This window comes from Mya arenaria, chromosome 4 (assembly GCF_026914265.1).
Source record: "Mya arenaria isolate MELC-2E11 chromosome 4, ASM2691426v1".
NCBI lineage: Eukaryota > Metazoa > Mollusca > Bivalvia > Myida > Myidae > Mya > Mya arenaria.
In genome coordinates, this window is record NC_069125.1 from 2,085,108 (window position 1) to 2,102,425 (window position 17,318).

At 39.0% G+C, this 17,318-nt stretch overlaps 1 protein-coding gene across 1 annotated transcript; it reads right to left on the bottom strand.

Annotated features, from left to right (window-relative positions):
- Window positions 1–13,028: 13,028 nt before the first annotated feature.
- On the bottom strand, window positions 13,029–16,787 carry LOC128229714 (neuronal acetylcholine receptor subunit alpha-10-like). The gene is made up of 4 exons (XM_052941520.1): window positions 16,631–16,787; window positions 16,238–16,389; window positions 14,631–14,779; window positions 13,029–14,003 (listed from the first exon to the last, which is right to left on the bottom strand). The coding sequence occupies exons 1-4, from the start codon at window positions 16,671–16,673 to the stop codon at window positions 13,649–13,651; spliced, it is 699 nt and encodes a 232-aa protein (XP_052797480.1). The 5' UTR covers window positions 16,674–16,787; the 3' UTR covers window positions 13,029–13,648.
- Window positions 16,788–17,318: the final 531 nt, after the last annotated feature.

Here is a 17,318-nt window from a genome sequence, read left to right on the forward strand (position 1 = left end):
TATTTGCACAAACAATGCCATATATATATATATATATATATATATATATATATATATATATATATATATATATATATATATATATATATATATATATATATATATATATATATTATGTCGCGTTCTACTGCACAGTTGACTTTCATCATTAACAGCATTTTCGCGACGCAAACACATTGATGACATCTATAATCATGCTCTTGTGGCTGTGGATTAGGGCCAAGAATGACAACCTGTCGCTTTTCATTGTCGTTTGCAGGAAAAAAATTTATTCGTTTCCTTCCACTAAACGACCTTTCACAAGAGGCTCATGTAGGTGGCATAGTAAGAAGAACCTGGAGTATTGTAAATATGCTAGGATACAAGTCCTTGTTGGTCTGCTTCGTGGTCTCTTGTAGTCCAGATAAACTTGCGGCTGCGATGCTCCATCTCACATTCCATTCTGTTTTAAATGTGTCAAATGTTTTGTGGCGATCAGGGGCCTTAGCAGCATAAATTGATGGCAGCATGTCGTCCTGCAGAATTTCCAGTTTTGGCGGCAATAAATGTTGTGCACTGTATCTGTCTTTGAAGCCATTGTACAAAGGTTAATCTGAAGTAGTCAGATAGTGTTTGCACCTCAGGATTTGCCCTGTTTTGCTGTCGACCAACTTTTCTTGGCATTGATGGTTGAATGTCGAAGCTTGAGCTTATATCCGTTGCTTTCATGTACCGTCCATTCTACACATCAGGATCAGCCCTCCAGTCATTGCAAAATTTGAAAATGACGTTTGTTTCTTCAACAGTGTGCAGTAGATCATTGCCTTCCCTCTGAAGAAGTTTTGTCAGGTTCACGGTAGTACCCATTCATCGTGTCTCACATAACGAGCGAAGCTTAGTGCGCCGGTTCATTTCCTCTTTCGTTGCGACTTCTCTAGAAAGCTCGTCCTGAAACGCTGCTAGACGATTTGCTGAAAAATTGAACAAGAATCCAATGTCCTGAACTGTGTCCATCATAGTTCCGACACTCGGGTGGAAACTGGTACTGGAGGCATGATTGCCAAGTTCCTTCTAGCAGTTGTTGTTTGGTATCTTTATTTATTGAAGTCAAAGTGAGACTATCGAAATCAGGATACGTAGGACTATGTTCGGCAATATTGGCACCAGACCGTTTACAATTTCAAATAATAAAACGCCTGTAAACTTATACTAAGCCGATTGGAATTGTTTAATGTAAGGCGTCAACGCGCAGTCTACTGGTATGCAACTTTCGATAAATTATATACGGAACATTAATGTCGTGTGAAAATTTAGAGCAAAGGAAAACGATATATTTGAAATACCAGGTTTCCGTTATATTAAAGCGCATTTGTCGGAATTTCATATTTTAGCCCCTCACCCTCCTATGCCTTCAGTTTTTATTGCAGATTTGGATTTTTTATTTTTTCGGTTTTTCTGAAAAATGTGTAGGCCGCGGCCTACACGGCCTATAGGAAGCTACGCCCCTGAGTCAGATACTTTCAAATGATATGTGTAATTGCAAACTATTTTCCTATCGGGCTTCAGAGTACAGCAAATACTTAATATGATGTAGGCTTATTATTCTAATAGTCGATATAAGAGTCGTATATAAAATCTCAAAGCACGAAATATCGTTGTTTGTAAAAGTTTTATATAATTTCTCACCAGGAGGCGATAGAAATGCACTCATTGTGCCATTTCGTTGACACCGAAGCCGCGATTTGGCATGACCATCTTTCCCATATTAGATCATCACGCAGGTTGTTGCAGTCCTTGTAGGTTTCGTGTGTTTTGTTGTGTGAATACCCACAGCTGTGTGTCGAAAACATAGATTTGTTCAACAGAATATATTAGGACATTCAGGTTTAATACAACATACAACAATGCTTTTCAGTCATGCCTTGGAATTTGTAATTTTATTTTAATATGTATTGTTTTTCTGCCAATAAAGTATCACGTGATTGATGACAAGATTTTTAGAAAAGACAGAAAGCTTTTTTTGGAAAAACATGACTTTCCAAAGCCGATGCAAGACAAAACAGCTAGTGGTTTGCAGGTCATTCTCTTGTCTGCAACGGTTTCCAAAATCAACTTTAAAGCAAGGACATTTGTAAATACATACAGCAAATTTGAAAAACCTTTTATTGAATAGAATGACTAACCAATGCCGATGCAAGACAAACAGCAGTTCTACATAGCAGTTTATTCTGTCGTCTGCTACGGTTTCCATCAAGGACGAACATTGTCTATAAACACGTGTTTTTCAGACCTTAGTGGTAATTAGATCTAAATTAATCACATGATGCCAATTGAAAAAAGTTCGGATCATTGTCAAGAGTCTCAGACTTGTTCTTTATTCTTGTTTCTGTGGCCTTTTCACATATTTACAAAAGCATAAGTTTTTCTCTGCTTTCAAATTCAGTTTGTTTCTCAGGTGACCGACTCAACTCTGATCTTAACCAGATAATTATGTAGTCTGTACCAATTCCAACCCCATATTTGAAACAGCTTGTAAGTTTAACAGTTTTATGACATTAGGTAAAACAACACTCGAATTGAATACAATGGTTCATACCGAAATAATACGTATTTAATTCATTCACACTACTTGCTCAATATATGTCTTTGTCATCTTCAATACAGGTATGTTCTGTAAATGTTATAGGCCTATATCATTTTTTTTTAAATTGAACGTTTGTAAAAAAAATACGAATAAATGTATAATTTATACAAGACTACTTAAGTCATATGTATACTGAATATTTATTATATCAAGCCGTAATATAATGTTACTATCTTTATTATTTCAGTTAAAAATTAGCTTTAATACATTATCGAACTTAACGTGGTTCTGCTCTAAACAAACGCTTGACTCAGACTGACTGCCAACGAAAATCGTGGCGCTTTTATACTCGCACAGCAACCGTAGGTAGGCGGAACGCTACTGTCATGAAATATGATGGCAATGTCACCCAAACGTTGACAGTGCCAACCAAAATGATGGCAGTGCTAACAAATTGAATGGCAGTGCTAACAAATTGAATGGCAGTGCTAACAAAATGATGGCAGTGCTAACAAAACGTTGACAGTGCCAACCAAAATGATGGCAGTGCTAACAAAATGATGGCAGTGCTAACAAAATGATGGCAGTGCTAACAAATTGAATGGCAGTCGTGTGACTTCCACAAACAAAAACGTTTCAAAACGTATTTTTTGACAAATGCAAATCCAGAGTCAGTTTATGATAGTTTTACCCCTCCGAATGTCAACGGGATAAGTATAGAATGAAATCACTTTTAATATAATATGTCAATATTTATAATTTCCAGGTAGGTAAACACTAATGTTTTGAACAATTTTAACCAAAAATTCAGGTCTCTTCCACAAAAACTAATTCATGAAGTGTCAAAAGGTCCCTTTAATAAAGTCGATGCTCCTGCAACCTATGTTTCCTTCTACTGACCACGCTCTTTATAGGTCTTTTACTACCTTCCTTCACTAAAGTTCTCCTTCTCTGTCATCCTATGATCCAGATGATTGACCTTGCGCTCAGTCCTGAACAATTCTTTGTTGTTTTTGTCTAATTTTACCAAACCCGGACACAAATGCTGCCGTTTGTGCCCCTATGGCTGCGATAATGCTCCTTTCCATGGAGGACATAACATCATGTAGTTCTGGGGAGGGCTCTCTTTTACAGGATTTTCTGCTGGCGGTGTGGACTCTGGCTTTTGATCGCAATTTTGTGTTGCCAAGAAAAAGCGATTCAGTAAGGTCGTGTAGGGTTGGCATTACTAACACCAGCTCTGGGGACTTCTCATCAAGGCAAGGGGTGGGTATCGGGTCGACTGCCTTTCGTTTTCGCTGATTTCAGTCTGTCTCAGTGCCAAATAATCACTAAGGGGGCGGCCTAGGTGTATGGAACATTCGTAACTGCCTGCAGTGAAGGCCTGAACACAGTAAATGATGACAACTTCGGCGTTGATGATCCGTTTGGTCTTGATGCGGATGAGTCCAACATATTTGTTAAACAGGCCCCGTTGAAGTTGAATCTTGGGTCATCTGGTCCATCCGGTCAGGTCCTTCGTCGTAACGGAATGAGTCCTCGAAATCATCGCCACTCGCCACAGTTAGCGAAACCATCTCGTCATCTAGCCTGATTATGGCCTTGTCCGTTACAATAGATATGCAAAAAGCTACAGAAACATGCTCAGTAGCAAAAAGTTTAAACATAAACCCGGTTTAGGCGCAAACGACAAACCAAGGATTTGCTTACGCCCTTAAAATATCTGACCCCACAACACCGGTCACTCTCGGTCACTTATCTGGTTATACACCCTATGCAATATGATTGTTCTGGTCGCCCCGGTATCTGCAGTAAACGTAACTGGAACACCACTCACCTCACCCAAGATAAATTTACTATTGCCAAAGTCCTTAGGCGTCTCCCCCGTTCTTTTGAACCCCGGCTTCCTTGCATCACTTACAAAAGAATGACATTTGACTCTACAGAACGTCCGCAGATATCTGAAAACACAAACTCACTAGCATACCCCTCAATCCCAGCCATGTTGGTCAGCAATCGTCTTAAACTTAGTCAACCAGACATTCCAGTTCTCTTTTTCCCTTAAAAAGTTGCAGCTTAGGCTGGTTTTGTCACCTGTCTCTCGTCGCGTGTCTCCTGGACTGTCTTTCAAACGCTATCTGCCGGTCGGGCCTCTCAACGCCATACTTATACTCTATATGACGGACTCTCATATTCACCGGATGTACAAGTTTACCTTGCCGGTTATAATGTGAGTAATTTGCATCAACTCCCCATCTACTTCATGCACGACTACTTCCGGTTCCGGTCCCACCATTCGTCTTTACCTCTCGCTTTACCACAAATATATATGTAGACACCAGCTATAACAATTTGCTTCAGTTTCCACTTCGTGTGAGCTCTGCCAACAAGTTCAGTTTGACCCTCAGGTGACCGACTCAACTCTGATTTTAACTAGATAATTATGTAGTCACAGCTTCTTAAGAGTACAGTTTTATGATACTAGGCGAAACAATACTCAAACTGTGTATACATATTCATACGGTAATTATATCCATTTAAACCATAACATGTATCAAATATCACTAAATCCACGTCCTTCCCTGGTGCGCACGTTCCGTAAATATCGTGTCATGTTATATATGATATAATATATTTCTTCTATTAATCATGAATTTAATACAACGCGATTATGGTTCTGGTATGGGCAATCTAAGCGAAATAACACATACAAGTAACCCTACTTGCTCAAATCTGACCTTGGTTTTCTTCAATAATTACATGTTCTGTAAATGCTATACAAATGTACATGTTTATCAATTTTATCAAAATTGAACGTTTGTCAAATATATTAAATGTACTGGTTGAGTTTGAAAATCCGAACTGTTTTGACAGTTTTTTAACAGTAACTTTGCGAGTTTTGGTTTTAGTAACTTCATACTTGGCATGAATAATGTTTGGTTCAAACCTCAGCATCTACCAAAGTACACATTCACAAAATAGTTTAATTCATGTTCGCAAAACGTTCATTATATACACAGTTAATCACCCTAAATTGCTATTCCGTCATTGTTTGGTTTTAATTCGATTCAAATATGTGAGAACTGCTTAGTATTTTAATCGAAATGAAATGAATGACATTAAAAAAAGTTCGCTTAATTAATAGCACACCCTGTCAGGCTTGTCTAAAAGGTCATGCTCAACCAAGACACCGGCAAACTTCGTGTAGAATTGATCGATGACCACCTGTGTTGACATAGACGCCCGTGATATGTCCATGTTGTCGGCCAAGCACTCCGAGAGGACAGGATGACGGGTCAGGAAACTCCGGATCCAGATGTTTTGGGCCCACTCTCTGTATTGATGCGGGTAGCATGATCTGATTAATAAATGACAGTATGATTGATTGTATTAGACAAACAGTAGTAATAAGCAGATTAACAATCAATTTCAGAATATATTCTTTAATTAATGAGATATTTTACCATATATTTTGCCTCAAGATATTTTTTAAGGCTAGCACACCCTGGTTTGTCATATAGAGGCACCACTGTACTATTGTGGCCTTGCCCTCTGGCTTCATGTCTAGTCTCCGACCTCTGGGTACACGCTCTGTCCTTTTTGCGTTGTCATGTATGGTTGTAGCAGGCACTCCTTATTGAGCGGACGATTTCCGCAAGCTCAACTTCTTCCGCTTAACGGCACTAACTGCCATTTCCAATGCCTCCGCATTGTATGCCATGATAGAAAGAACTAAATTATAAACTATAAACTTTACATTGAGCACGGGTGGCAGGGGGGGGGGGGGAGTAATTTTACATAAGCATCAGAGAAAATAATAACTCTGAAATGCACCAGTTCCCAAACAGCTAACATGTTCATGGGGGATGATCCCCTGCCAACAATATAATGCATACATTGGTTGATTTTGATAAGGAGCGCATGTCAAAATATTACACCCCCAAGGCACGTTTTACTTCTTCGTGATTCGCAATTGAGTTGGGTCCTGTGGCTATTGGTGTTTGTCCATCAAGCATCAAGGTAAGTAAAATACTTTTAACTTACACTAAAATAACAACACAAATTTTAATACAAAATCGATGATTTCTTTAAGAAAGTATGCTTGAATGGGAATCAACTCGAACAATATCAGCCAAGAAATTGAAATAGTAGTGTCCCTTGCTTCAAAAAATCTAAAAAAAACCCAGCACATTCCTTTCCCTTGACAATTATTACACTGTGATTTAAAATATATCAATGAGCAATTATGTGATAATTTACCAAAACGCGTCAAACAAATAAATAAAGCAAATTGATGGTGTTTGCATAAGATTGAAGATAACTAACACTGTAGTAGCGTAGTTGGCAACGCAAATGTGTCAACATCTATAACGGTTACAGTTCTTTATTTGTAACAAAAGACGGGCCTTAAAATTGTGCACGCGGTCTGTGACGTCATTCCGCGCGTGCTATTTATTTACATTTAAGCTGCTTAGGACTTTGACAGCGATTTATAAGGGCAATACTCACTTAAACTTGACGAAACTTCGCAGTCGTTGCTAAGGCAAGCGTCTGTATCGATCTAGATCATCGAATTATCGATCGAGGTAAACAAACACGTGATTTAACAGGTGTTCGGCGTTTATAGACTGTTCGGGTTATATAACTCAACCAATATAATTTAAACAAGTTCACTTAAAGTATATGAGTATTAATTATGTCAAACTGTACCAATGATGTTACTTTCACAAAAAAAATTGAAAACTCATCTTTTTAGAGTCTGATTATTATGCATTGTTCTAAAATGTATACACATGAACTATTTACCAATATATTGGTGTGCTGTTGTCTGTTTACACGTTGGTGAACACCCATCATGTAATTACATGTTGAAAATAATTTATTTACTATGCATTGGACTATGTATCTAATGCACTGTGTGCAAATATTCGTGAGTTTTTCATTGATTACTGGTTATTTAATGCTTGTGTCTGTATTGCTTTATTGCTTTTATTATCTTCTAATTCATTATTGTACAACGCCATTGAATATGTATTTATATATATATAGAAATAGGCGTTTAAGCAAATAAACAGGTTACTATCGTTGCTATTTCAAGTTATACTCAGCTTAAATTATTACTTCATCAAATATAACGTGGTTCTGCCATGAACAAATGCTTGACTCAGACTGACTGCCAAGTTCATGTCTAATCTTATTTATACTCGCGCTCGGGCCTTGCCCATTCGGCGAGTGCTCCGTTAAGATTGTTAGTCATTTTAGGTTTTTGGAGTATAATACACAGACAGAATGTAACCCTGGATAGAGCTACCCTGGTTCTTAACGTGCACCAGTGCATAGCACTGTCACACGGGACCCCCATTTAACGTCCCTCCCGGAAGACGGTTATTATTTGTTAGTGATGCGACGGGGAATCGAACGTGCGACCCCTGGATTGATAGTCAAGTGTGTTACCACTAGACCACGGATCCGCCTGACTTCCAACGAAAATCGTGGCGCTTTTATACTCGCACAGCAACCGTATGTTGCCGTACTGACAACTGAACCGCCATAAAAAGAGATGGCAATGCCAACCAAAACGTTTGCCGTGCCAACCTAAATAATTTGAGTTGTAGTAATGTGACCGCCACAAAATTGTGGAAAGGTTAAAAAAAATAGTGGCTGCCATCTTCAAACAGAACGTTACTGATGCAAGGAAAAGCTCTGATCATAGCTTTCATTTTTTTAATATGAACATAATCAATTCAAAAGGATGAGTCACCTTATATATGACTGCACTCGACTTTTCAAAAGTGGAAGTTGCGCGGAATAACAAAGTTACTGACATTGTATGAGTACAAAAAACTGAAATCAAGAAATATGGATATAACGTCGGTACAGCTGTGAGGAACACAAATGCATTTGTACACCAACATATCGATGGAAGCCATAATTCATCTCTTAAGAGCTTAAAGCGGCTGTCTCACGTATGATAAAATAGCGAAAAAAAATTAGAAAACTGTCGAAAACTTGGCATCGATGTGTACAATGCATTGAAACTTACTAACTGAAGTACCACATAGTTTACAATTTATTTAAGTTAAGCAGTTATTTCGTATTTTTCCATTAAAAAATATTACTGGGTATGTCTACCAGGTAGAATTCATTTATTCATGCGTGATTGGCTAGTCGGTGTTATCACGTGATATTACCGCGGTAGGTGTATAGCTTGATTATGTCATCTGATTTGAATAAGCTTTTGAAGCTCCTGTGAGTAAGACGCTGGTCTTCAATTTTGGCGACGCGGGTTCGTACCCGGTCTTCGACACACTTTTTGTTCTACATTTTGGTACTTTTTTAAAATTATGATATCAAAGCTAAACACATTCAAATTAGATAATTGTCCTGAGATTCGTTACAGAAAAAACTTTTTTGGTGCCAATCTGTGACACAGTCCCTTTAAAGGATGTTTATGTTGAATAAAGGTTCACTATATGCAAGTAATTATTGGTTGGGGTAAAGTTTATCTGAACTGCGCTTTTGACAAATGTAAATGTGGAATCTCACGATTTATAGTTATCAAGTAAACATTAATGTTTACAATAATTCTGGTTGTTCCCAAAGGTTTATATATAACGTGTTCCTTTAGCTAGTTATTTGGCGAGCTAACAAGAAGCGAACGGGGCGTGAGATTTCTCAACCGCATAACGATGGACGCTTAGAATCTGCCGCAACAAAAAAAAAGTTTATAGTTTGAAAGCGGCTTGATATATTTCGTGTAAAATGACCTCGGTTTTAAGCGTTTAAACATTCGATCATAATGAATGAATGTCATTTCAAAGTATACGTTACTTTACGCTCGGTAAATGTCAATGGCATTCCTTTGTACACTTATAAGTGTTTACTAATAGTTGCCCAATAAATGCTTTAAAAGGACAACACGTGTTTGACGCCATATTGGTGTGTGCATGTGATGGAAAGATTACGAAACACAACGAAATATTATTTTGCGTACGATATTTTTTGCCCTTTGATTATTTTTATATCTTTGTTTTTACTTCTCTCAACCGGGCAATCTTGTCCGGAGCATAACTTAAAGAGTGTTTACAAGGTTTTGATTTCAAACTTCATATACAGATATATATCATTTCGTGGAAGTTGCACAGGAACCATTGTGACTGCAGTATTTGTTTAGTTATTGCCTTTTGTTAATGTTCAATTTTATTAATTGTCCAGAGCATAACTCGAAAGGTCTTTGAGTATTTTACATTAAACTTCATACACAATTAGATCTCATTAAGCAGAAGTGTAGGCCAGACCATAACTTGAAAATACTTTGAAGTAGTAACTCCAAACTTCATAATTATAAAGATTTATCTCATTAAGGAGTAGTGCAGTGCACAAGAACAATAACTCTGGGTGCAGTATATTTTTAGTGATTGTCCATTGTTTAATTGTTCTCCTTGGTCGTAAGGGGAAATTGATAATGTTTTTAATTCGGCGGGGACATGGTAGTCCGTGACTGTCTGTTATACTATTTTTTTTATTTCCATAACGTGATGTTTTTTAGGTATAGTCCTTATTTCTATATAGTAGGAACTTAACTGGTGCCTTCTTACCACCTTAGGGCAGAATAGGGTGTAGTGGGTGGATCCAAGATAGGGCAGTATAGGGTGTAGTGGGTGTACCCACCATAGAGCAGTATAGGGTGTAGTGGGTGTATCCACCATAGCGCAGTATAGGGTGTAGTGGGTGTATCCACCATAGGGCAGTATAGGGTGTAGTGGGTGTATCCACCATAGGGCAGTATAGGGTGTAGTGGGTGTATCCACCATAGGGCAGTATAGGGTGTAGTGGGTGTATCCACCATAGGGCAGTATAGGGTGTAGTGGGTGTATCCAACATAGGGCAGTATAGGGTGTAGTGGGTGTATCCAACATAGGGCAGTATAGGGTGTAGTGGGTGTATCCAACAAAGGGCAGTATAGGGTGTAGTGGGTGTATCCAACATAGGGCAGTATAGGGTGTAGTGGATGTATCCACCATAGGGCAGTATAGGGTGTAGTGGGTGTATCTACCATAGGGCAGTATAGGGTGTAGTGGGGGTATCCACCATAGGGCAGTATAGGGTGTAGTGGGGGTATCCACCATAGGGCAGTATAGGGTGTAGTGGGGGTATCCAACATAGGGCATTATAGGATGTAGTGGGTGTATCCACCATAGGGCAGTATAGGGTGTAGTGGGGGTATCCACCATAGGGCAGTATAGGATGTAGTGGGGGTATCCAACATAGGGCAGTATAGGGTGTAGTGGGGGTATCCACCATAGGGCAGTATAGGGTGTAGTGGGGGTATCCAACATAGGGCAGTATAGGGTGTAGTGGGTGTATCCAACATAGGGCAGTATAGGGTGTAGTGGGTGTAACCAACATAGGGCAGTATAGGGTGTATTGGGTTTATCCACCATAGGGCAGTATAGGGTGTATTGGGTTTATCCAACAAAGGGCAGTATAGGGTGTAGTGGGTGTATCCAACATAGGGCAGTATAGGGTGTAGTGGGTGTATCCAACATAGGGCAGTATAGGGTGTAGTGGGTGTATCCAACATAGGGCAGTATAGGGTGTAGTGGGTGTATCCACCATAGGGCAGTATAGGGTGTAGTGAGTGTATCCATCAAAGGGCGGTATAGGGTGTAGTGGGTGTATCCAACATAGGGCAGTATAGGGTGTAGTGGGTGTATCCACCATAGGGCAGTATAGGGTGTAGTGGGTGTATCCATCAAAGGGCGGTATAGGGTGTAATTGGGGTATCCAACAGAGGGCAGTATAGGGTGTAGTGGGTGTATCTACCATAGGGCAGTATAGGGTGTAGTTGGGGTATCCAACAAAGGGCAGTATAGGGTGTAGTGGGGGTATCCAACATAGGGCAGTATAGGGTGTAGTGGGTGTATCCAACATAGGGCAGTATAGGGTGTAGTGGGGGTATCCAACATAGGGCAGTATAGGTTGTAGTGGGTGTATCCAACATAGGGCAGTATAGGGTGTAGTGGGTGTACCCAACATAGGGCAGTATAGGGTGTAGTGGGTGTATCTACCATAGGGCAGTATAGGGTGTAGTGGGGGTATCCAACATAGGGCAGTATAGGGTGTAGTGGGTGTATCCAACATAGGGCAGTATAGGGTGTAGTGGGTGTAACCAACATAGGGCAGTATAGGGTGTATTGGGTTTATCCACCATAGGGCAGTATAGGGTGTATTGGGTTTATCCAACAAAGGGCAGTATAGGGTGTAGTGGGTGTATCCAACATAGGGCAGTATAGGGTGTAGTGGGTGTATCCAACATAGGGCAGTATAGGGTGTAGTGGGTGTATCCAACATAGGGCAGTATAGGGTGTAGTGGGTGTATCCACCATAGGGCAGTATAGGGTGTAGTGAGTGTATCCATCAAAGGGCGGTATAGGGTGTAGTGGGTGTATCCAACATAGGGCAGTATAGGGTGTAGTGGGTGTATCCACCATAGGGCAGTATAGGGTGTAGTGGGTGTATCCATCAAAGGGCGGTATAGGGTGTAATGGGGGTATCCAACAGAGGGCAGTATAGGGTGTAGTGGGTGTATCTACCATAGGGCAGTATAGGGTGTAGTTGGGGTATCCAACAAAGGGCAGTATAGGGTGTAGTGGGGGTATCCAACATAGGGCAGTATAGGGTGTAGTGGGGGTATCCAACATAGGGCAGTATAGGGTGTAGTGGGTGTATCCAACATAGGGCAGTATAGGGTGTAGTGGGTGTATCCAACATAGGGCAGTATAGGATGTAGTGGGGGTATCCAACATAGGGCAGTATAGGGTGTAGTGGGTGTATCCAACATAGGGCAGTATAGGATGTAGTGGGTGTATCCAACATAGGGCAGTATAGGGTGTAGTGGGTGTATCCAACATAGGGCAGTATAGGATGTAGTGGGGGTATCCAACATAGGGCAGTATAGGGTGTAGTGGGTGTATCCAACATAGGGCAGTATAGGGTGTAGTGGGGGTATCCAACATAGGGCAGTATAGGGTGTAGTGGGTGTATCCAACATAGGGCAGTATAGGGTGTAGTGGGGGTATCCAACATAGGGCAGTATAGGGTGTAGTGGGTGTATCCAACATAGGGCAGTATAGCGTGTAGTGGGTGTATCCAACATAGGGTGTAGTGGGGGTATCCAACATAGGGCAGTATAGGGTGTAGTGGGTGTATCCAACATAGGGCAGTATAGGGTGTAGTGGGTGTATCCAACATAGGGCAGTATAGGGTGTAGTGGGTGTATCCAACATAGGGCAGTATAGGGTGTAGTGGGTGTATCCACCATAGGGCAGTATAGGGTGTAGTGGGTGTATCTATCATAGGGCAGTATAGGGTGTAGTGGGTGTATCCAACATAGGGCAGTATTGGGTGTAGTGGGTGTATCCAACATATGACAGTATAGGGTGTAGTGGGTGTATAAACCAAATCAAGAAATAGCTATAGTTTATTATACGCTGCATATCAATATCGTCATGTTATTATAATTCATAAATCTTCTCCGAAGTGTTCGTATTTACAGTTTGCCCGTCTGTATTTGCGGTAATGCGTTTGAAATTTGGAAATTATTTCTCATACAATTCCCAGACTCCTTGATTATTATGGAGTGAATAAGTCCGTTATTGTTCCTGTATGCGGTCTACATGATCAAAATCAATAACGGGCGCATGAAGCACGTGACAAAATAGGTCAAACTGTCAATTTGTTATCGTTCATATTTTGAATTTAATCATTTACGCTCGCTTGTGATATAATCCTTAGAATTCAAAATATGAACGATAAATAATACATATCAACCTGATGTTTATATAGTTCTTTATAGCTTTGAATGCAAAATGGCCGTTGATGTACGCAAATGACCGTTAATATTTAAAAAAAAAATATATAAAAGGTTGACGTTACTAATAGATCTATGTTAAAGTATATCTTGTCTTGTCAATGTGTACATGTTGTCCTGATTTAACGTTGATGTTCATAAAGCAGTGTGATATAAGACATAGGAGGTGCGTAAGTGAAGTGCGTAAATATAATGATTTTGGTTGCCAACGTTTAGGCGACGTATCTGAGGCGAAGCGTGAATGTCGCCAGGGGATAAGTTCCGGGACAATGTCTGTATGTTTTATTGGTGACTTTGGCGTGAGTGGAGACCAACTTCCAGTGAGGGTTGAAAGCAACATCGAGGGAGCTGGTGTCCATCTGATCAGCAACTAGCTTTAGGTCGAGCGTAGCTGAGCTGTGAACCCACGAGTAGAACGTCAAGTGACAATCGATTTCGTCGCCGTTGTGAAGTTCACCATGCTTACAGAACGTCTTGGTCTGCACAGGAGCGTCCCAGAATACGCGGCCATCAGAGGAAATGATAACATTAGCGCCCTCGGATTTAATGAAAACCGTTTTTCCCTCCCTGTGGGTAAATAATGTGTTACAATATTATAAAAAAAATACATCCTTCAAATGATATGTTTCCATGTAGTTGCATACTACTGACGTATGGTATTTCTCATATATGTGAGATTTATCAACCTTTCCAGAGTCGCGAACACCTACTCAAGGTTTTGGACTAACATTATGAGTATTTTTATTTTTTTCCGGTGCGGATGAAAAATCCTACAACTGGGCACGTGCCCCGGAATGCTGAGAACGAGACTGGCGGAAAAAAACGGTAAAAAAACGTGTCTGAGAGAAGGATGTTTAACAGCCGTACCGGAAATATATGTTTGTTACTGTGCCATGCATTTCTTTTTAATTTTTCAATAAAAAAGGAAAAATTACGTTGAAAACAAAGTTTGTGCACATTAAACCATAAGACGCGTTCTTGTTTACTTACGTTAGGGTACACAATTGTTGGAAATCACAGATGACGTCAAATACGAGTTGTTTGTAAGAACGTCTCAATATTACAGATGTTTCAATTAAAATTCAACAAAGTTATTCATATAAATAGTTTCAATCGGCTCATTGTTTTGCGTGACCCATGTTCTACTGAATGTGTAAGACTTGAATCATATTAAAACTTGACATAAACACTCACCCTTCAACATAAGCGAGGTCGGGCTTCCAGACGATCTCAGAGGGCATGTCGATCATTTTTATGCCACCCACTTTGTCGGGTTTCCATTTCAGATTATCCGCCCTCCAATGTATTGGAATGAATGCGTCTAACGTAAGAATGTGGTTATTCTACAAACACAAGATATTATTATGAAATCCCATCTTTGTGTATAACGCACACGTTTCAGAAACTAAGCAGTCATATTTTAGACAATATATCTATTTGTTTAAATATCAATTTGGCATAAACATTTTTTTTTACTTTCAGTTACTTAACGTTAACGTATGCACGTGTATGGTGTACGCTTATTATTCTAAACGTCGTATTAATACGGGAATTCAAGTCAATACAGATGAAGACAAATCGGATTAAAATCTCGAAGCACACATTCTTTCATGCTTTTTGATGAAATATGTGGTTTTAACAGTGAAATAACAATAGTGAAAATATCAATTTGATATTTTTACAGTATATTAAGGAGTAAAAATATCAACTTTCAGAACAACTTTGAAATTCCTTTGTAGTTACTTGCCTTGATCAAAACAGAACACTGGACTTTTAACCAGTAAATGTAGGCAAAAAAATGTTTAAAAATTAAAGAAATGTTTTATAAATTTAAATAAATATATATTTGGAAATTAACAGCTTACCGTTTATTACCGGTTATCCCGTTTTTCAAACATTTTCTTGATCTTCGAAACTGAATGTACGAACATTTGCTTTCATACCAAACATAATACAGACAAAAACAAATGTTCGAACATAAATAGAATTTTATATCATCGTTAAAATGCATTTTGAACTGTTTGCAGTTTTTGTACGTAAAATTAGCTTCCGGAAAATTCACACAACAATTTACAAATAATCCGATATGTTTTACCCCACCCACACCTCAAAATGTGTCAACAAACTAGCGTGGTATACACTCTTTATCTGGAAAACAAACCTGTTATTAAACGAAACAGACTGGTATGTGACAGTAAGATGACTAAATATTAATTTACTATGAAACACATGCAGTCTTAGACTCAGAAAATGTTTAAAATCCAATGAGTATCCACATTTGTTTTGCAAACACATTTGGCCTTCCAAATTTTCATTCATTAAAAGGCAGCGTAGTAATTTGGTTATGTTTTCATGCCCCACTTGAAATTAAAGTGTTTTCATTATTTTTTGGAACATATGTGCACTTGTAAAACTTCATTGATTCATAAAAGCTTTGCACTAAAAAACGAGCGAATAATAAACTATAAGAATTAATAGCAGAGAACTATTTCTCAGCAAACCGAAAATAGAAAAATTGACAGCTATAATTTTGCAGGAGGGTCGCCCCACGGGTAGCGGCGTAAAAACACCCTTTTCAAAAAGGGGGTAATTCAGAAAAAGCTAAAAAAAAAACTAATAAAACTCAGAAAATAAGCATAAAAAAAGCAGAAAATTTGTCTATTTCAGTGTAAGATCGTATTAAATTCCACTCGTGATCATAGAAAAACTACATTTTCTATGACACTCGTGAAATGAAATACGATCTTACACCGAAATAAACAAATATCCTCTATATCATTGTTTTTATATAACGTTCTCACCATTCCAATGATTCGGCGGATCATTATGTCAAGTGTTACGTTGACGCCGTTACCGTTGCCGCTATTTGGCAGGACGTTTTTCTCGTATTTATGCATCAGGTCATTATAGAGCTGCTGGCGGTTCGTGTAAGCTTCAGGATGGCTGCACGCAACTATGTGTACAAAACATTTCTCTACGAATCACCGAAAATCGTGCATGCATAATACAAATATAAGGTTTAACCATTAAAATTTCAAGATAAATTATGGAGTAAAAAAATAATGCAAATTGTCTAAAATCATAAACTATAATTGTACCAAGCTAAAAGTATCACAATATGAATGACAATATTTCAAGAAAGCAGTGAAAGCATTTATGGTAAAAAAGCTGTTTTATTGCATAAAACCACTTACCAATGCCGATGCAAGACAAAACAGCAAGTACTTTGCAGTCCATGATGTCGTCTGCTTTGGTTTCCAAAAGCAACTAAAAAGCAAAGAGGATGAATGTCTATATAAAGTAGAGATTTTTAACCACTCACTGAATTCTGCTATCTGTACCACGTGATGTACATCATCTTAAGAGCATGGCCTCTAAACGCCAGCTCCACCACTTTACGATGGTGCAAAGAAAAAGAGCTGTCGACACTTGTGGTGGAACTGTGCCCTATGTTTACATGGACAAACGTGAGTATAATTTATGTTTCATTTGATACTTTTATCGGATATATTTCGAAAATCGGAGAATGTGGTACCGTTCAAGAACACTTCTACTGTAGGCTGGTTCCTATTTCGTTTCAACATTGTACAAACTGTGGTACCAGAAGCTTTTCTCCCGAAACGGACTAGTGCATATTTTGAGATCTGATTGTATAGCAAGTATATTTTATTTTATGATTTCATTTAACGGATATATTTCGAAAATCGGAGAATGTGATACCGCGTTAGAACACTTCTACTGTATGCTGGTTACTATTCGTTTCAATATGGTGCAAAGTGTGGTGCCAGGAGCTTTTCTCCCGAATCGGACTTGTGCATATTTTGAGATCTGATTGCATAGGTAGTACATTTCGGTGCCTTCTCACACCGTAAGAACATTCTC

Coding starts and splice junctions, on each gene's coding strand:
- LOC128229714 (XM_052941520.1), bottom strand. CDS start 16,673: ATGGACTGCAAAGTACTTGCTGTTTTGTCTTGCATCGGCATTG. Junction 14,780..16,237: donor TCCGCCGAATCATTGGAATG/GTGAGAACGTTA, acceptor TTGTGTTTGTAG/AATAACCACATTCTTACGTT. Junction 14,004..14,630: donor GACCTCGCTTATGTTGAAGG/GTGAGTGTTTAT, acceptor ATTTACCCACAG/GGAGGGAAAAACGGTTTTCA.